This window comes from Lactuca virosa, chromosome 4, assembly GCF_052849685.1.
Source record: "Lactuca virosa cultivar CGN04683 chromosome 4, Lactuca_virosa_CGN04683_v6, whole genome shotgun sequence".
Lineage (NCBI taxonomy): Eukaryota > Viridiplantae > Streptophyta > Magnoliopsida > Asterales > Asteraceae > Lactuca > Lactuca virosa.
In genome coordinates this window covers 357,702,468-357,725,369 of record NC_136429.1, presented here as the reverse complement: position 1 = coordinate 357,725,369, position 22,902 = coordinate 357,702,468, and the positions used below count along the sequence as shown (strand labels likewise).

Here is a 22,902-nt window from a genome sequence, read left to right as displayed (position 1 = left end):
TGTACCGGACCAACTATCGGGCAACGATGATAATAGTAGCAACGCCATGACTTCATCTTCAAATCCAATATCAACCGGAATCAACTGTGAGATGATTGAATTGAATTCGTTAACATGAACAATCACCAAGCTACCCTCCTTCATCTTCCAATTCACCAACTGTCGGATCAAGAAAATCTTATTTGCCGCTGAAGGTTTTTTTGTACATATTAGACAACGCATTTATAAGATTGTAGGTTGTCTTCACATTGACAATATTGTAAGCTACTTTCTTTGCCAATGATAACCATATCACTCGGAGTGCCTATCAATCTAATAAGTCACACTCCTCCTGCGATAACGCTTCAGGTTTGTCTTTGGACAAATGTTAGTGTAACTTCTTCTGGTAGAGATAATATTCGATCTGCATTCTCCAGAAAGTGAAATCTTGACCATAGAATTTTTTGATCTTAACTATTCCATCTTCAGCCATAGCTCTGATACCAGTTTCTTGGGAATTTAACAAAACAAGTTAAACACTTCTGACAAAATGATTAATGATTTCGGTAACACCCGCAGAATAAAACTACTGAAAATTTGCAAACGAAACTGAACATGATATTTATCGTGGTTCGGTCTAATCTGACCTACATCCATGGACAAACAAGAGAGATATAATTTTATTTAACACCAAAGAAAATTCCGATCACACAAGGCTAAAATTGCACTTGTAATCTGATCACTCACTGTAAGATATTACACGTATTTTTGTCTGATAAAAATAAGACTCAACAAAAATACAACCTCGTTATTTCTTTTCTATATATCTATGCTCGATTTGTTGCACTCTGCTACGTACGCACACATATATTTATATACATAACTTTAGCCGTAACTATTATTCATATTCACACATATGCAATGTTTTAAAAACCGGTTTTTTAGTTGAACCGGTACGATGACCGGTTTCCGGTTCAACCGGTTTAACCGGTTCGACCGCTGAGTAAACCGGTTTCTATAATTTTCATCTTTTTTCGTATTTTCCTACACATACATACATATACAAATAAAGAATTTGATGTTCACAAGTTCAAGCATTAAAATACACATGAAAACAAGTTGTAGATCAATCTAAATGCATTAAAATAACTTATAACCACAAGTTTTACATTAATCTATGTGCATTAAAAAGAAAATAAAGTCCTAGATGAATATAAACGCATCAAAAAACTTCATAACATTTATCATGTGCTTTTATTTAGAAAAACTCTTAAAAAATATGAAAAAACTACCAAAGTTTATTATCCAAAAGGTTTCAATTTCATGTGTTTTTATTCAATTTAACCGGTTCATTAAACCGGTTCAACCGGATTTTTGTAAAAATCGGCCGGTTCGATCCGGTTCAGAAATAGATATAAAACCGGTGATAGTTGAACCGCTCTCTTTCCCGGTTCCCGGTCCAACCGGTTCGACCGGCCGGTTCAAACCGGTTTTTAAAACATTGCACATATGTGAAAGTGATATAGTCACTATTGACTTTTTGTGAATAGTATGCCATAAAAAAACCTCCTCGGAAATGTGTACGTTGAAAACAATTCTCCGGTAGGGCCAACAATGTAATTAGTGGTCCACCCTTTTTTGACATTAGTTCATGCAACAATTCTTCTTCACACCTAACCAAGTAATTGTAAATTGATAGTTACTATTAGCCCTTGAACTTTGTCATTTATGGCTCCAGAAGCCCAATACAGCGACCTCATTTTTTACATACCGTTTGTTTGGCCTTATTTATTATTATTATTTTTTAAAAAACGACGGAAATATATTAACCACTCCCAAAAAAAAGGAGAAAGCAAATAAATTACAAAATGTTAAAAGGACAGCAAATCCTATTTACCCAATTACAATTTCCAAAATTACCCATGTTTGACAAAACTATACACTACCGTGTATAGTTTGTTTGGCCTTATGACTAGAAGTTATTGAAGCCAGTTGTAAAGTGCACAAAGCAAGGATGAAATTTGACTCTGAATTATGACCACTCCCTAATTCCTATTCTCTGGAACCGGTTGGGCCCATCGGCTTATCAATAACTCAATACTCATTTTCCACATTTGACCTTTTTAGTGTTTTGGTCTTTTGGATTGCATTATTGATTTCCATTGCTTATACCGGGAATTTTCCTCGCAGGTCATAAAATCTTTTTTATAACCTACGCTCCTACTCTTTTTTCTTCACAAATTGCAATTTCATTATTCCAAATCCTGAACCATTTCTTACAAAGAAGAAGATCGAAAGAAAAAGCAACTACACAGGTATTTTCTTCTATGAAAGATCTTTTTTATGCATATCGGTTTTACCATATATATATATATATATATATATATATATATATATATATATATATATATATATATATATATATATAGAGAGAGGTAGGTTCAAATGTTTCTCACATCTATTGTGTGTTACAATACACTAATAAGAATTTAGTATTAATTATATGTATATTAAATGCTATCCATACTTATAATTCAATTTTATGGAAACTAATTAAATTCGTCATTAATGTCAACAATAATATTCTTTAAGAATGAATTCATATCTAAAAGAATAAGTGTGTATTCCAGCAGAATGAGAGTGTATTCTAGTAGAATACACTCTCGTTTTTCATATTCCATTCAACTTTATTGTATTTTAAGTGAGTGAGTTCTGAAACAAAATATGAACTCATATATAAAAACCTAGATACGAATTTATTCTGAAAGAATATTATTGTTGATATTAATGACGGATTTAATTAGTTTCCATAAAAAAAGAATTATAATTATGGATATTATTTAATGTACATATAATTATAGAAATCATTTAATATCTATATTTATTTAATTAAATAATTATTTAATTTACTAAATTCTTATTGGTGCATTTTAGGACACAATAAATATAAAAAACAAAATAACCTAGCCTTTTATATATATATATATATATATATATATATATATATATATATATATATATATATATTCTTGCGTATGGCTTACCCCCTTCAGTTTAAGTTTGTTTTGAAGAAAAAATTTGGAATTGAATCAATTCAAAAACACTTCAGACTATGTGAAACAATTTTGATATGTTTACTAATCAAGACTTTAATTCTCTTGTTAATACTTCATCTATTTCGTGAGAAAACTAATTCGCTATTTGTCTATGTCATTATACTATTACCCTTAGCGCCCATTTCATTATCCGGTGGTTTCCTTTTCTGCAAAGGAGTGCGACCATGGGGGCCTATAGAAACAGTGAACAAAATTTTTTGTTAACTATATGTTTCACATGGATTTTGTTTCATATCCTACAATTTTAGTATGATCAGTTGGATTTAGTTATTTCCATCTAATAATTGTGTTTTGATTTTTTTTTTTTTTTTGTATATAGTATTCGTGATGGCAATTTGACATTTTTACTGCTAGAATAAAAATTATACTATAGATCTTTATGGATTTAAATTAATTAACCAAATAGATTAATTATAGTTTTTGTCCGTATAGTTTTTAGTTTAGGAAATTACTTAATGACATGTTTGGTCCATATAAGTTTTACTTCAAAAAAATTATGATTTTGATTTTTATAGCTTTTAATTTTAGAAGGATATGAATATAATTACAGTTTTGGTCTTTGTAGTTTTCAAACTAGGAATTACATTTTTCGTGCTTCCAATTTTTAATTCTAAAGTATGAAATCAAATAATTATTATTTTCAATTTTTTTGTTTTAGTTTAGAAAATTACTTATTTTTATGCATATGTATGTACATACATATGCTTATTCATATCCATATGCATATATATATATATATATATATATATATATATATATATATATATATATATATATATTCACTTAGTTATGATTATACATATAGTTATTCATATGTATATATGTATATGTATTCTTATATAAATGCAGATGCATGTATAAGCATAATCATATATATTACTTGTCTTATGCATATATGTATTCTTATACATATGAATATACTTATTAGTTATAAATATACATATGCATATATTTATTCATAAATATATAAATATGTTTATTCTTATACATATAGAGGCAATACAAATGCTTTATAAAAATGTGTATGTTCATTAAAAATTCACTTTTTTGAAATTCGTTTTTTAAGTATTAATATCAAAATATAAGGAATATTTTCACTGATATGAAAATACGGAATATATATATATATATATATATATATATATATATATATATATATATATATATATATCAAAAATATTTCTTATATTTCAAAATAATATTCAAAAATGAAGTTTTTAACAAAAGCATTTTTGATGCATATTAATATTAATTTGTGCATATGGACATTTTAAAAAAAACACGTACATATGTAAATGTATATAATTTTTTTTTATAAATATTTTTCCTAGTTTCTTAGATATACATATGTAATTGCACGTGTGAAATTTGGTACTTAAATCCATGATAGATACAAAAGTTTGTTGGTTCTCTTCCTTAGTTTAGTCTTCATGGATCTTATATATATATATATATATATATATATATATATATATATATATATATATATATATATATATATATATATATACAATCATCCTATATATTAGAGTAGGTCTGTCAAATCGGGCCGTCGTGTCGTGTTTTTGTCTGACACAACACGACACGACAATGTTTTTTGTAACACGAACACGACACGACACGATGTCGTGTTTTTTTTCACTAACACAAAAACGAACCAATTAAAAAACGACAACACGACACGACACGACAAAGATAATATTACATAACTATTATTTTATTTAATTCATATTTAATCATATATAACACGATAAAAACGAAAACACGAAAAACACGACAAACACATGCTCAGTCGTGTCAATTTCGTGTGGATTTGTAAACATGAACACGACACGACACGACATCGTGTTTTTTATACTTGACACGAACACGACACGAAAACGAATTCGAATTTTGATTTCGTCCCGATTTCGTTTCGTGTCGTGTATGTGTTCAATCAAGCTTTCGCCTTTCCGCGATCATCTGAAGTACCTAAGAAACATTTTATCAACAACTGTAAGCACGATGCTCAGTGAGTTACCCAAAATATCACATACAGTACAATATAAAATAAACAATTATGGGTTATCAACAACCCTGAAGATTATCAGCAATCCCAATGGGCTAACAACACGCTTGGTGGGGTTATCAGCAACCGTGTAGATTATCAGCAATCTCAGTGGGCTAACAGCACGCCCGTGGGTTATCAGCATCCCTAGAGACTATCGGTAGTCTCAGTGGGCTAACAGCACTCCCGGGGGGTTATCGCAACTCTGAATAGCACATAACGACAATATCAAATAAGACTGAGATGGTCAACATGCACACATACTATTACATAGGCAATATAGTGAGAAGACTCACCTCTCATAAAAGAGTGATAACCTCACACTTGAACTGTCGGTACTAGACTCCTCCTATTAATCATATCAAAAAATAAACCTAATTAACAATTATGGTAATTACCTCTACTTTACAAGTTGAAATACCAAGACTAGTCCTTATTTGGGCAAAAGAACATTTTGCCCTTCCAAGTCCTTAACCCTTCAAAGTTGATCAATAGTCAAACTAGTCAAAAAGTCAATAGTCAACCTTTAGTTGACTTACGCATGGCTTACACCAAGCTCTACGCAGGGTGTAGAGCCTTAACCAAAAACAGGTGGCAATCAGGCTACATTGGGCGTAGCCCATATTACGCCCCGCATATTACACGTTTTGCCAATCCTCACTTTAAACATTTAATACATTAATTCATTTCACACAAAGCTCAGATCTAACCCTAATGAACATTCTAAATCATAAATTCTCCAACTTTATGCCTTTGCATGGCTAAAGAGAGCTCAAATCCAAAACCCTAAATATTTACTCCATCTAATGTCCTATATCACATGCATTGATGGAAGAAAGGGGCGAAAATTGCATTTTTTTAACTTAATACAATCCAAAACGTTTAGAAAAGCTACTCACAAGGCCTGGAGTAGTTTATACCCAAAAGACCAAGAATATGGGACAAAAAGGACATAAACTCATAAACTAGCAAGATGTAGCAAAGCATTAATCAAGGTTTGAACTTTATACCTTCTGAAGATGGACACAGAGATGCAAGATCTGCATCCACAAGCTTGATTGCACCAAAACTTCAACAATGGCCTTCTTTAACAATCAAAATGCACCAAAGATATCTCACAAGCTTCAAACTATCTCAAAAGGATTAGGGTTTTGAGATGGGGGCTAAAGGGGATGGAGGTTGGTCATAAGAAAGGTCTCAAGGGGTTAAGATCCTTAAATATGACTCAAAACCCCGTAAATTAGGGTTTGCACTCAATGCCACTACGTCGTGCGTAACAAAGGTTACGCTCAGCGTAGGGCATAAGATCCCAGCATGCGTTTAATGAATTACACCTTGCGTAATTGACAGTATACGCCCTGCGTAGACTCTTATTTCCTAAAAATTATAAACTTTAAAATCATAAGAAATGTACCTGAGGAACGGATGATATATATATATATATATATATATATATATATATATATATATATATATATATATATATATATATATATATATATATATATATAAAAGATCCATTGAGAACTCATATATTCATAAGAACCCGAGAACTAAAGGTAGAACATTTGATCAAAATTAACTCATTAAGGGTATGATCGTCATCTTATGAATCTCATTTAATGTTTAATTTTTTATTTTATAAGAAATATTAATAAAAATATCAAAAAATTAACATAGTAAATCAAATTTTCAGATTTTTTTTTATAAAAATAATACTTTATAAAATTGAAAAAAAATGCAAAGTTTATAATTTTTTTAGAAAACATGAATATTTTAAAAGAAAATTGATTTTTTAAAAAGCTACAATTTTTTAAACGTAGTAAATTTTTAAAAATCAGTAGATTTTCTAAAAAACTGAAATATTTAAAAAAAATATTAATTTTTTAACCCAAAAAATCAACATTTCGGGTGCATATATGCATCTTTGTTCAATTGCATTTATACATATTACTTATACTATAATATTCGTAAGTAAATCGTAAAAAACATATTTTTATTTACTAATCTATAAACATAATAATACAAGTATTTTATTCGATACAAAATAAAATATAACAAATAAAAAATGCTATAAAATTTCAAAGCGTTTTCATTTATTCGTGTCAAGATTGTCATACTTTATCCGGTGTATCACTTTTCACCTCTTCAATATTTTCTAAAAATTCTTCAAAATCTAAAAGAAAATTAAAAAAAATTATTAATTCAAGAGCATTTTGGTTTTCGTTATAGTTTTTGTCCCCCGATATTAAAAGACCAAGTTACCTTTATTGTTTTCGATAAAATTGTAAAAATGATCCTCGTGGTTGTCAAAATTCTGTAATTTTGGTCCAAAACAAAATGTTAGTGTACCACTAGTTTAAAATTGGATATTTCTATTGTTTTTGGTCCCAATCAACATAAAAAGACTATTATACCCTTATATTTATTTTTCTGTTTTAACCTTTTTTATATTTATTCAAATGTTTTTCATTAATTAAAATTCAAATGTTTTTCATTAATTAAAATTGAGAAAAGGGTGTCTCTCTAACTCAAAGCGAGAGGGGACATGCTTCTTCACTCTTTCAATCAAACCCCCATCTTCACTCTTTCCTTTGATTTTGAAACCCATCGGATCTGTAATGTTTTTCCTCAAACACACACATACGCACATATCAGAAATTTGCCAGAAATTCATAACACACATACACACACCACTCCTCTGTCGAAGCTGCCGTCAGGGCTAGAGTTTGCAGAATGGATTCGGCCACCACCATAAATCTCGTATACCATCACCATTCTCCACTACCATCTGTCGCAGTTAGGAAACCCTAACCCTAAAAAATGAAAACCCTAGACCTAAAAAATGTAGATCGGAACCACCGAATTCGAGTTGGGTTTAGGTTTCAAGTTATACGAAGATGAAGCGGATATGGCACCCGATGAAGAAGAAGGAGAATGTTTTGCTTTTTTCTTCAGAGGGTAAATCGCGTTCCCGGGTATCGCTTGCATATCGTCTACAAACACAGAGGTTAAACCCGACGAGGGAGCAACGGCGCGGACGCTAGCTGAGCTGGCGTTCATAAATGAATCGTCAGCCATTGGTGGTCCAGTTGTGCGATTAAGCTCACAAATCATGGATTGAAGCCACGACGAGAGATCAGAAGGATTATAATGAACGGAATCGGAAGCAATTTGAGACAACCCATCATCGTTCCCCAAAACTCCTTCGAGATGTTCAATCTTCTAAGCAACATCAACCATATCAGACGACTTAACTTTGTATCCTAACACTGCCAACAGCTCATCAACGTCGGTATCTTGATCATCAAACTCATCCTACATGTTCTTCCCTTTTCCAGTCACATCAGAGGTAAAGTTGTTAAAGGCAGGTCCAGTTGTAGCCGAAGAAGTGTCGCCGCGGATAGAGGTGGAGGTGGAGGTAGAGTTAGGGCAGAATATTATAGTTTTTTGTGGGTGATTTGGTTTCATTTTTGATAGTTTGAATTGGGAATTGGGAAATTATGGGTAATGAAATTGTGAATGGAGGAAGAATCTAAGCATTGGTGGTTTTTTGACTAGTGAGAAAAACGTACACCAGAGTTGTAGAGAAAAAGGTGAAGATGATAGGTGGGAAGTATAAAAATGGTACATAATGCAAGTGTGAGTGTGAGAGAGAGAGAGAGAGTAAGGTGGTATTATTTTCTTTTTAGAGAGAGAGAGTAAGGTGGTATTATTTTCTTTTTATTTTTCAAAATAATAATAAAAAGTTAAAAATAAATAAAAAAAGAATTTTTAAAGGGCATATTCGTCATTTTAGGTTGGGTCTGGACTAAAAACACATAAAAATAAAAATGCCAACCATAGGGACCAAAACCATACAAGATATCTAAAATTGGACCAGTTGTGCAACAACATTCCGTTTTGGACCAAAACTACAGAATTTTGCCAACCACAAGTACCATTTTTGCAATTTTGTCTTGTTTTTCTTTTTCCTTCTTAATATTCCTAATTTATTAAAAAAAAATTACCCCTTCACTCGTAGCAAACCTTAATTTTATTGCTATCATCAATCGTCTCTAATACCCTTCAACACCATACCCCTCTTGTTGTCTGTCATTGTCATCGAATATAACACATGATGTTGGAGGGAAACACGTTTGTATGAACTTATCCTCTCTCGTGTGCTTAAACACATCATTGCTGGTTTCTATCTTTGAAGCTGCGGTGACATTCCGATGGCAACTCTTTCACTATTCATTTTTTTAAAATCTAAAATCTTATCATTTTTTTGCTGCATTCCCATTAAGCAACAAAAATGTGTAGTTTTGCTACCGAATTAGGTCATCGCCATTTGGAGGACATTGTATCATTGTTTGTTGAATTCGAATTGAAGTTGTTGTTTATTCTCCAATTTGTGGTAGTTTAATTAGATTAAACCAAAGGAAATAAATTTCGGATATCCAAATTTCCTATCAGAATCCAAATTTAAAACTTCTGTGTAAAGGTTTGTGTAGCAAAGTCCAGTATTCAAAATTTCACAAGTGACTAATTAAATTCCATTATATATATTTTTGTATTTATGATTATTGGAGTATAAGTCAAAATGATCATTGACTTTCTGTTAGAAAGCTTGCCACGTCATTATTGCCATGTCATGTACCCGAGTAGTTGTGTTAGTTAGTTTGTTACATGCTTCTTTTCCCTCCTGTTTATGTATATATTATTGGTTAAAGCCCGATCTTAATACACAGTCTTGCTTCCATTTAGTCTCTCTCTCTCTCTCTCACTGACCCTCTCTCTCTCTCTCTTTCTCTCTCAACAGTGAAAATGGTCGACGCTTTAGTTATTGCTGCCGATGGGTTACTGAAAAACGTGGTGTCTATAGCTGCCAACGAGATCGTCCTAGCTTGGGGTTACAAAGAAAAGTTGAACAACCTTCATGAAACATTGGACCTGATTCGCGCCAAATTGTGGGATGCTGAGAGACAAACAGGAACAGAGGCTGTGATGGTGTGGCTGAAACAACTAAAACATGTTGTCGATGAAGCTGATGATGTGTTAGATGAGGTTCATTACGAAATGCTAAGGTGTGCGGTAAAGAAACGAGATCGCATAGCAAGAAAGCTACCATATCTTCCGAGCTTGAAAAAGTTAACATTTCGCAGAGAAATGAGTCATAAAATCGATAATACTAGCAAAAGGTTGTTTGAGATTAATAAGCGAGCACATGATTTAGGCCTACAAAATGAACAGCCGTTTGGTGTTCCAGATAGTTTCTGTCGGGAGACTGATCCATATTTAGACCAATCCACGATTGTTGTCAGGGAAAATGACGAACTACGTATTATTCAACTTTTAACCGAATCAGGAAAAGAAGAAAAACTTACGATTGTTCCCATTGTTGGAATGGGCGGGATTGGGAAGACCACTTTGGCTAAGTCAGTTTACAATAATCAAAAAATTGAGCAACATTTTGATGTTAGAGCTTGGTTATGTGTGTCGGTTAAGATTGATATCAACAAACTGCTTGCAAAAATTTATGAATCTTTTGCTGGAAAAGAACCTAAGTCGCAAACTAGGGTGAATATAATTAAAGATCTTGAAAAGGAGTTAGGATCAAAATCTTATTTGCTAGTCATAGATGACGTTTGGGATGAAGAGAGGGCACATTGGGATGACTTTAGAAGTTGTATGCTGAAAGTGAGCGCACATAATGGAAGTAGCATTCTTGTTACTACACGAAATCTTCAAATCGGAACTTTGGCAATGAGTAAGGAGTTTATTTTTTTGCAAGGTCTTTCTGATGATCAGTGCTGGTCCATGTTTAAAGATAGAGCGTTTGTGGCAGGACAACCACCATCGCAAGAATTGGAGGATATAGGCCGTGATATTTCGAAAAAGTGTCATGGTTTGCCACTACTAGTAAATGTTATTGGAGGCATGTTGCGTAATTACGATGACAAATCGAAGTGGTTGTCCATCAAAGATAGCAAGGTTTGGGATCTAGAAGGCGAAGGGGATAGAGTTCATAACAGCTTGAAATTAAGCTTTGATAATCTTCCAAATTCTATTGTCAAGCAATGCTTTGCTTGTTGTTCCATCTTTCAAAAGGACACCGTCATGAAAGGGGAAGAACTGGTTCAACTTTGGATGGCTTTAGGATTGGTTCAAGCGGATGAGACTAGAAACAAGGAGATGGAGGATGTTGGAAATGATATTGTTGAAATTTTGGTTAGCAATTTATTGTTCCAAGATGTTAAAAGAGATGAGTACGGCTCCGTTATTGGTTGTAGCATGCATGACTTGGTGCATGATCTTTCATCATCACTTTTAGGACATGAAAGTATACGTCTCGTGCATCCAACAAGCGATGATATTGTGCGTATTCCACAGGTTAAACATCTCTCAATGTACCGACACTGCAGAAATGATGTTCGAATTGACATCTCTCTCAAAAAGATGAGTTGTGTGGTCTTCAAAGAGAATATGAGAGCTAGATCTTTGCATACATTGTTTTTTGAGGGTCAAGTTGAGAAGAACATTTCATTTCAACGTTTTAAGTGGGTGCGAATCATCAAATTCAATAGATGTAAACTATCTATCTTAGACGAGTCAATTGGAGAGTTGGTGCATTTGAGGTATCTTGATTTGTCTAATACCGCTATCGGTTATCTTCCAAAAACTATTGGTAAACTTTACCATTTGCAAACTCTTAAGGTACGTGGCTGCTCCCATCTTAGGAAATTTCCCCAAGACATTCAAAAATTGATAAGCCTGCGAGATTTCGAGTTTCCAAAAAACATTCTCATCAATAATGTGGGACGATTGACTTCTCTTCGATCATTGACTTCATTTCACGTGGGTAAAGAGAAGGGACATCAAATCCAAGAGCTAGGCCCTTTGAAACACCTGCGTCGACAGCTCCATATTTTGAATCTTGAATCAATTAGCAGCAAAGAAGAAGCTGCCCAGGCAAATTTAACCGCAAAGAAAAAATTATACAAGATTGAATTTTGTTGGAATAAAGATGAATCTGGCAACCGAAACGACAAGGATGTATTGGAAGGCTTGCAACCCCCTGCAAGTGTGAAAAGCTTGACAATCTACAACTTTTCTGGTGATAATTTTTCAGCTTGGGTAACAATGATGGCAATTGATGTGAAAGGGAGATGGACGTCCCTTAACAAGCTTGTGGAGATCAAATTATATGGATGTAGCAGGTGCCTCTCACTTCCAATGCTTAAGTACTTACCACTTCTTAGGGATCTTGTGTTAAGGAAGATGGACAACTTGACATGCTTAAGCAGTTCTTTAGGTCAAGGTGACAATGTTAATGTTACTGGATTAATGAAACCATTGTCTCCATCGCTGAGATCACTCCAACTGAGTGATATGGAAAGCCTTGAAAAATGGATAGATGCAGAAACGAACAGCTCAACAATGTTATCGCCTGTCCTTGAAAGGTTGTACATTAGTGGTTGCCCAAAGATTGTTCTCTTAGATGAAAGTTATCTCCACCCTCTTGTTTCCTTGAAGATAAAGGACTGCAAAAGGCTCGTGTCCATTAAGAGTATACAAGGCCTCACATCTCTCAAAACTTTAGCAATCCACGGTTGTCCTAGTCTTTTAGAATTACCCAATTTCCATAACCAGCGTCATTCTTTGAAGAGATTGAGTATTATCGAATGCAACAAACTGACTTCCCTGCCTCCTGGAATGTTCAACTGTTTTTCCTACTTAAGCAGGTTGAAACTTGGTGCATTCTCCAAGGAGCTACATTATTTCCCAAGTCTCCAAGGCATAGAGAGGTTGAGGAACAAGCTTCACTCGTTGGAACTGAACGGTTGGGATCATTGGGAGTCGTTACCAGAAGAAATAAAGCACCTCACTTCGCTGACTCGGTTAACCATACAGGGATTTGGAATCCGAGGATTGCCTATATGGTTAGTCAATATGTCATGTATTCAAAGTATGCTGTTCAATTCTTGCAAGGGACTAGATAAAGAAAAAATTAAACGAGTTGAAGCAAATGTTTTCTTAGATGGATCGAGAGTGTAAATACATCTTTGTTTTTTTTTATTGAGACAAAAAAGTTTTTGAATATATTTGTGGGCTGGCTAGGTTCATGTGGTTATATTACAAGTAAAACACAAATAAGGTAATGCACCCTTTTTTATTCTGATTGTATTTGAAAGGAGTCAGTCAACCAATTAGGCATAAGTTGAAAAGTTCTTGATTGGGCCCCTGTTACTAACGAAAAAAAAATATAAACATCAATCATGGTTTTTCTCCTATTTTTTTCAATAAATTTGTACCGTATTAAAGCCAGTCCAAACATATTTTAGGCCCGGGACAAAAAGAAAAAAAAACCCCTAAAGTCAGATGCAGTTTACTATTTTAGTCTCAAAAATTTGTTACTGCATATGTTTGATTAAAAAATCATCACTTCTCCATGAAATTTATTCTAGCTCGTATTTTTTTTTAAACTTCTATTATTACATAACTACAATTAAATTAGTTTTTTTGTTCCATCTTTATTGTAGATTGTTTCATACATCAACAAAAATCCTAGGTGGAAACTTTCAAGCATTCTTAAAAGAGTTTTCTAAATTGAATTAGAATATAAGTGTTTTGGACATTACTATAAATTATGACAGGTATTTGATAACTGAACTTGAGATGCTATAAATATAGAGAACAAATCATAAGCGGATACGAACACAACTACATGGGGGAGGGGGAGGGTTTGGTTTTGTTAGTGGTTGCAGATGTATAAGTGAATAAATAATGATACCAAGGATGCCAGTTTATAAATCCAGAATCAAAATAATTCTCTCTTGATACAAGGATGCCAGTTTATAAATCCAGAATCAAAATAATTCTCTCTTAATACAAGCATGCAGTTCCCTAGAATAAATTCCATAATTTCTATGGGTTATTCCAAACCATATATATTACAACTTTCATAAGTTTTTAATCGATTCAGAACAAGATCAAACCTTTAAGCTTAAGAATGAAGTTACTACCTAATCGATTCACAGATTCAGAACCGATTCAAGCTAAAAGAAACGACAATATCTCTAATAGATTCCGAACACAGATCAAACCTTTGAGACTTTATCTCCTAATCGACTTTCATCTCCTAATCTAAAACTTTCGGCATTTGATCAGAACCAGGAATGAGAAATAAATGAATTAGAAAAAAATAAAGAAATAAATAAATAATAAAAAAAAACATAAATAAAAGTAAGAATAAAAATCGGAAGCTTTCATCAAACCCATTCCTAATAGATTCAGTAATCAGATTCGAATACTTTGCAAGAGAATCAAGAGTCCTAAGCAGAGAAAGGGAAAGTGAGATGGAGATTGGGAGAAGCATAATGATATTGTTAAACCAAGAGAGAGATTTGAGCCTTATGATGACGATTCACGAGGTCACTAGGAATAATGTGGTAAATTGGTAATCGATTCACGAGATGTCGATTTGGTTCCCGCCTAATGTGAATTGTCGATTCATGAAGGCGCCCTAATTCTCGTTGCTTAGGAATTGAAATCCTAAATGAAAAAAAAAATCACCAATGGGGAGAAAGCCCGTTTCATCAATAGGATGAAAGAATTAATTCCAATTTAAGAGGAGAAAGTAAAAATTTACCAAATTACCCTTGATCCTTTCATAACAACGCTGCCATCACCACCTCTACCTTCGCCACCACCACTGCTGCCGCTGCTAACACTACCGTCACCACTACTGCCACTACCATTTCCACCATCACTGCCACCGCCACCATCGTCATCACCTCCGCCACCACCACTAACACAAACACCAATACCACCGCAATGGCAATATGACACTATTGTACAAAAAAAAAAAGAATGAAATATGACCTTATGGCATTCATGAAAGAACTAAATGCTCAAGGATCATTATTAGAATGATATTGCTAATGATATATTATCCTAAAGGGTCACACTAACAACAACTTGATACAAATAGGTTACTTATATGTAACATCCCAAAAATTCCAACAAATTTAAACTTTTTAAAACAACCAGTTTACTAATAAAAGTGTTTACAAAAACATTGTTTCCAAAACATGATTTAAAATCAGAGTCTCCCAAGATCCAACCAGTTGTAAAACCAACGAATGTGTACGGTCACGCCTTCGTCATGTCATGGTTTTCAGAAGAACCTAAAACCATAAACAAAATTGTAAGCATGAAGCTTAGTGAGTTCCCCCAAGGTACCAACACATAAACATATAACATATACAAAATAATAGCATGTACTGGGTCCACATCTAAAAAACTAGATTACCCCTAAGCCCACAGTATGAGTCTGGCTTGCCTATTAGGCCCACAACTCATATCTGACTTGCTCTTGAGCCCACATCATAAGTTTGGCTTGCCCTCAGGGCCTACAACTTATGTCTGGCTTGCTCCCTGACTTGTAACGCCCGTGTTTCGAGGCTAAGCATTGATGCGATGATGTAATAGTCTAGGTCAACCATTGTAACTCATTTTAAAGTAATAAAGATGAATTACTTGAATATTATGTGAATTATGTGCTTTTGTGTGCTTATTACTTGTTTATAATAATATAATAAATAAAGGATAAAAATAAGCGTCAAAAATAAAATGTTAGATAAACCCTATATCTATGAAGAAAGTTGTAGTGGTCGTGACAAGGATTCCGGAGATATAAAGAACGCCGAAATCCGAGTTATAACGAAGAAGTTATGGCCCGTCGAAGTTTCGCGACAAAACCGGCACGACGCTATGCGACGTAAATAATAAATTTACGATAGAGGACTTTTTAGCCTTAGTAATCTAAAAAAAATTCGTAGTGTTCGTTAAACCGAGAGCGTCCATAAAAAGAACACCCAAATCTGACTTCGTATGAGGAAGTTATGATTTTTCGAAGTTTCGGATCAGCAGTGCACAGCTCGAAACTCGAATTTTAGATCGAGCAATTTTTGGTCAACGCGACCTAAATGAGAATTGAAGATCTCACTAATAGGAGCTCAACGATAAAAGGACAGACAAAAACGGAGCCCGTATGTAGAAGTTATGAATTATACGCGGTCATTTAACAGTATAATCTTCTCCTACTGTTAAATTTAAGATCGGTCGAGAATTAGCCGACGGATTCAAAAGGAAAGTTATAGATCTTGTTTTTACCTACGCGTGGATATAAAGAACGTCAAAAATGGAGCTTGTATGCGAAAGTTACGGGGTTTAAAAGTCGGCAGGGTGCTGCTGCAAAAGGGGTGACGTGGCACAATGTAGGCCACCCACGTTCTGCCACCAGAATGGTGACATCTGGCCATGGAGTCGACGAGTTGGGCTGCCAGCCAGCCTATAAATAGAGGTTCCGGGTGCAACACTTTTCTCACACCTTCCAACTTCTCTTTCTCTCTCTATAATCTCTCTCTAAGCCCCCAAACCCCCCCCCCCCCCAAATGCCTAGGAAACTTCCCTACCACTTGAAGAAAGCCTCGGAGAGCCCGGAGTCTCTGAGAAAAAGAGTTTTTCGGTTTGAAACTCTGCCCGCGCGGATCCCGGTTTTCAAGCAAACTTCCCGGTTTCGTTAAAGAAGATTATTTTAAGAAGCGAAGTGCTGTCCGGATCACTCCTTATCTGGTGAGTGTATAGTCACTTTCATCTTACACATATATATGAAGTATTTTATATAAATTATGTGCTATGTGTATATATATGTTATATGTTTACCTGATGTCACACCCCCAAACCAAGGATGACGGAAACGTCCGGGGGTGGCAGACTTTATGTATAGTATCACAACAACGAGTATAATAGTGCTCATAGTAAATACAACCATCATAAATATAATTGAAAAAGTTACACCATAGTATGAGTTACATGTTTCAAAATCAATTACATCATGATGACAAAAATGTATAAATTTGACGTCTCACGTCCCATCCTCAAAAGCAGTTGATTACCTGTTTCACGGGTTTCCTGAGAATACAAGTAGTTTTGAAAGAGTGTCAAGAATTAAGTTGGTGAGTTCATAAGCTTTTGGGTGAAATGTTGGAAAAACCCTTATTGGTAAAATGAAATGTATACACAAGACAAATCCAATATTTTCCTTATAAAAGTTTATGTAGTCTTAAATCCAAAGACCGAATGCATGAATGTGTGTTCGTAATTTAAACGAGAATGTAGTTTTACATATACATAAAACCCCTTTTTGTTTTCCTTTTTAAAGTAGAATTTCCCGTAAACTTTAAGTGATGTTAACTCCCTATGTGAGTCGTTATAACCATACTACAACCGGATGACCTGTTACAACGTTTTTCAGACGTTAAAATTTAGTTATGACATTTGTCACCCGTAGACCTGCAGGTCCCGCTGTAGCTAGCAGCAAGGTGTGGGGTGTCAATCCCAATATAGATCTATACACAATTATTACGTTCTCCCTACGAGAGATTCTGGTTATAACTTACAGGAATTTCTAACCCGTACTCTAAGAGTACATTTGGAGAATTGTCTCACAACTTACGTTAACAAGTTTACGTGTAGTGTATGAGTAAAAACCTTTTCTGTGGTGGGGGTGAAATCCCCCTTTGGGTACCAAATTAGTGATGTGAATTTCCTAAACCATACCTATTATAGTTTATAGTGTAGTAGTTGAAAACCCGATAGTATTGTGGCGAGACCCTTCATGTGTATGTAATAGCCTAACCAATGTATAACTATACTTGTTATATTTCATCATGCATTATTTGTAATTTCAAAGGACCTTATACTTTATAGGGTATTTTCTGTTATATAAACATATCACAACAGATAAACATATGCAAAATACAAAATCATCACAGGTTACACTTTGCTCAACATGTTACAAAGTGTTATGAATATTGTAATCTGTTAACTTGTTTTTAACTTTTCCACACTGTTTTAGAAAAGTCATAGAAAAATCATACGAAGTCAAAATCTAAATCCGTAAACTCTGAGAGTTTAGAAAACGTGTCTAGTTTGTTCATAAATTTTATTATGATTTTTGGAAGTCTCTAACTTGTGTGAAAATGTCCATATTCACAGACTGGTCTGAATTCGTTTCTGAAATGATAGGACGTTTTGTAAAAATCACCATAAATTGTAGAAAAATCGTATGGAGACGTGCAAGTAGTCATTTTAAAGGTATGAACCTGAACTACTTGCGTATTAAATAGTTTTGAAAGATATTGGGTTTAAGATGGTCAAAACAGCCCGTGAATAAGACTCAACTTTTCTGATGAAAGCTGTTGTTTAAATTTAGTTGACTTCTTGGCATTTTAACTTGTATTCTCCCCCTAAAACTTGAAGAAAACCTGAAAATGTGGGGGTATAAACTCACCTTGAGTGATCTCTTAAGATGGATGATGAAAAGAAGAAGTTTCCAATTCAAGAACACTTGGGAGACACTTGAAGATTTGAAGGTCCTAAGTACAAATATGACGATATTTGTATAAGAGGTTTATGATTTGAGTGAAGGAGTGTAGAGTATTGAAATGTAGGATGAATATACTTACCAAGACTGAAGTGAAAAACTCAAGAACAGCCTTGAAATCTCGAGTTCTAGAGAGGGAAAGTGAGAGAGAGGGGTGTTTGCTTTTTGGGGAGAGAGAGAGAGTGAGTAAAGTGGGGAGTGATTTGGGTGTTACCAGCTTTTGATGAGGCTATGCAGCTGCAGGAGGGGTGTCAAAGGACAAATAGTACACTAGGTAGGGAGGGATAGTGACTGAGGGTTGTCCTATGAATGTATGGGGGAGGTTGCTTGTGTCATACTCTAGATAAAGTCAACACTCTACCCCAAAATCTAACTTAATAGATTTTATTCTTGGACAAAGATTTCCCCCAAAAATATGATTAAAAATGAATATTTAGGTCTCTTATGTTAAAATACGAGTTTGGGTGAAAATCCCGTGTTAAAATCACAAAAACGGGTTTAAAACGAAGATTGGGTCAAAAACAGGGAAGAAATTGCGAGCAGCCGAAGCCAGGAGGCGAGGTTCGGTCCTTAAGCAAGTTCGGTTCCTAAGAGGAGTTCAGCTCTTAAGAGGGTTCGGTTCCTAAGAGGTTTCGACTCTTAAGAGGGTTCGGTTCCTAAGAGGTTTCGGCTCTTAAGAGGGTTCGGCTCTTAATGGCTGATTTTCTGCTTTTCTTCCCGTTTCGAGCTGTTTCCGACTAAATTAAGGGTCGGGATGCCCCGAGTGATCATAAAAAAAGTTGAGAGAGATTTTGAGAGAGATTTCACATACTTAGAGAGATTTGGGAGAGATTTCACACACTTAGAGAGATTTGGGAGAGATTTCACATACTTGGAGAGATTTGGGAGAAATTTCACATTCTTGGAGAGATTTCACATACTTAGAGAGATTTGGGAGAGATTTCACATACTTAGAGAGATTTGGGAGAGATTTCACATAATTGGAGAGATTTGGGAGGGATTTCACATACTTGGAGAGATTTGGCATACTTAGAGAGATTTCACATACTTGGAGAGATTTAGGAGAGATTTTACATTCTTGGAGAGATTTCACATTCTTAGAGAGATTTGAGAGAGATTTCACATACTTGGAGAGATTTGGGAGATATTTCACATTCTTGGAGAGATTTCACATACTTAGAGAGATTTGGGAGAGATTTCACATACTTGGAGAGATTTGGGAGAGATTTCACATTCTTGGAGAGATTTGGGAGAGATTTCACATTCTTGGAGAGATTTCACATTCTTGGAGAGATTTCACATGAGACCTTTTCGGTTGTTTAGCTTCGCTATGCAAGGTTTGTAAACCTCGTTAAGCCTTGTTATGAACGTTATACGCTCCCGAGGGGATATGGAATAGTGTTTTACCAAGTGATAACTTCTTATTAAAATAGCGAGTTGTACAATAGTATCATCATGTAAACTCTAGTATACAAGGTTAATTTGAGTTGACCGGTTTGACTTGTTGACTTTATTTGACTTTGACGTGACTAGAATTTGACGGTTGTCACACCTGAGATGTTTGCTGGATGAAAGATCTATACTTCTTTCTTTCAGATCTGAAACTTTTTCCTTCAGATCTACACTTTTTCATCTCAGATCTAAACTTTTTCTTCATATCTAAACTGTATACTTTGAGATCTATGTTGGATGAAAGATCTGAACTTCTTTCTTTCAGATCTAAAACTTTTTCCTTCAGATCTACACTTTCTCATCTCAGATCTAAACTTTTTCTTCAAATCTAAACTGTATACTTTGAGATCTATGTTGGATGAAAGATCTGAACTTCTTTCCTTCAGATCTGAACTTTTTCTTCAGATCTAGACCGTATAAATATTTTATGCTTTGAAAGTTATGTTGGATGAAGGATGTAAACATTGTTTTTCAGATCTGGACTATATATGTATTTTATGCTTTAAAAGTTATGCTGGATAAAAGATGTAAGCTTTATTTTACAGATATGGACCATGTATGTATTTTATATCTACAAATATGTTGGGTAGAACATGGGTAGATAAAATAGTTGGTGTGTGGTGAAATAAAATGATGAGACGCCTCAATGTTGACGTTGATCCAGTCATCTAGCGGAGTATGGATGACGACCACATACTTTTCTAGGAAGTCCAGTGGAACGCTAGCAGGCTCGCAACCTGTAGGTGTTTGTGAACGAAGTGTTCACCGGTGTACTCCATCCCCTCCATGGTTACCTTACGGGCACTTATGGCTGAGGAATCCCCTTAGCAGTAGTGTCCATCCCGATAAAATTCCTTAGGATAGGTCCCTTATGATAGATACTTTAGGGACGTAAGGTGAGGATAACTGGAACGGGTAATCAGGTTTAATGATTGTTGAAAATAATAAACTTATTTATTATGGGTTGAAAACCCTATATGCTCACCAGGCTCCCCAGCCTGACCCACTCAGTTTCTTGTATTACATGTAGTGGCAAAAGCATAGTTGGATGACTTGACGAGAGATTACGGATTTGAGGCCAGATAGTGTTTTGTGGCCTAAGATGTTTATTTCTTTTTAGTTTATGCTTATGGTCTGTATCGATGATTGACATCCCGAGTTTTTGTAATGTAATGGAAATACATTTCTTTAAGAAATACTTTGATAAAATTTATATCATATTTCGTTTTGGGAACAAATTCCGCAATACTTTTCTTAAGAAGTTACTCTGATTTTCATTAAAAAGCATAAACGAAATCGGTCTTTTCTGGCCGTAAAAATGGGGATGTCACATGACTCAATCAATCATCAGAATGCAATACCAATGTTGTGACATCCCCATTTTCACGGCCAGAAAAGACCGATTTTGTTTATGCTTTATAAAAATCAGAGTACTTCTTTTAATAAAAATCTTGCGGAATTTGTTCCCAGAAAAACATGATAAATACGTTATCAAAGAATTTCCGAAGAAATGTATTTTTATTCATTTTAAAACATTTGGGATGTCATCGTTAATACAGAAACATAAGCATAAATAGAACTTACATTCATTTACACTAGTGATCTACATCTCTTTTAAATCTCTCAGTGTAATGTAACTTCATATCGACACCTGTGATACAAATAAACTGAGTGGGTCAGGTTGGGAAACCTGGTGAGTACATAGGGTTTTCAACCCACAATAATATAATTATTATGTTTAAACATCAAACAATCAACCCAATTACCCATCCCCATTATCTTCTTTACTCTTAAGGATCTACCCTAAGAATCAATTATTCCTCGTTCATTGATTCCTAAGGATCATCCTAAGGAATCGGCACGAAGTCCATCGTTTTCAATGACACAGCTGTCAAGCACAGCTGCTAGTTCTATCACTTAGGCGCAGCTGCCAGAATTGTGACATTCTATGTGAGGCGCAGCTACCAGTATTGTCCTTCAAGCACAGCTGCTAGGGTTATCTCGTTTATTGACAGTATCGTTTTCGAGAGTCCACTCGCAATACATGTCAATGGGTTTTTAGAGTACACCGGTGAACACATCGTTCACAACACCTACAGGTTGCGAGCCTGCCAGTGTTCCACTGGACTGTCTAGAATAGTCCGTGGTTGTCATCCATACTCTGCTAGATGACGGGGCCATCATTTGGGAAAGGCTTCTCACATCGTACACCTCTCACACTTACCTCGTGGTCTATAACACCTCTCAACTCATCATCCAACTCATATTCCATCTATTACATCTACCCATGTTTTACCCAACATATTCTCGTAGATATATATATATATATATATATATATATATATATATATATATATATATATATATATATATATATATAGTTTAAATCATTTAAAACATGTATAAAATCGTTCATCCAGCATAGATAGCAAGTATACAGATAATATGCACACATAGCACGTAATTTATTAAAAATACTACATATCTATGTGTAAGATGAAAGTAACTATGCACTCACTTGAAAAGGTGGTGAATCCGAACTCAGACAGCGCTTCGCTTCTTAAAAATAATTTCCTTCGACGAAACCTAGTATTATTACCACTAGAGTTTAGTCTATTATTCGCCGAGACTAATTAATAGTCTAGCTATTATTACTATTATATAAGCGTTAAACAATACTTATATAACCCATAATAATAGCCCAAGTACTTATTATAAGTTCCTAATAACGCTACTATAATTAAATAAACGATATATTAAAAATAGCGTAGGCGTAGCTCACTTACAGCGGGTTTTATAGAAAACCGGGCTTTGCTTGGAGCAGCATTACCGAGCCGAAAAGCTCTTCTTCTCGGAGCCGTCGAGCACTCCGG

General features: G+C 34.5%; 1 protein-coding gene across 1 annotated transcript; it reads left to right on the top strand.

Annotated features, from left to right (window-relative positions):
• The first annotated feature begins 2,139 nt into the window (after positions 1-2,139).
• Positions 2,140-13,418, top strand: LOC145108664 (putative disease resistance protein RGA3). The gene is made up of 2 exons (XM_079045738.1): positions 2,140-2,294; positions 9,947-13,418. Exon 2 carries the CDS (start codon positions 9,952-9,954, stop codon positions 13,180-13,182), a length of 3,231 nt encoding a protein of 1,076 aa, XP_078901864.1. The 5' UTR covers positions 2,140-2,294; positions 9,947-9,951; the 3' UTR covers positions 13,183-13,418.
• The last annotated feature ends 9,484 nt before the right edge of the window (positions 13,419-22,902 follow it).

Bases quoted from the DNA above. Each gene is read 5' to 3' on its own strand.
- LOC145108664 (XM_079045738.1), top strand. From the start codon at position 9,952: ATGGTCGACGCTTTAGTTATTGCTGCCGATGGGTTACTGAAAAACGTG.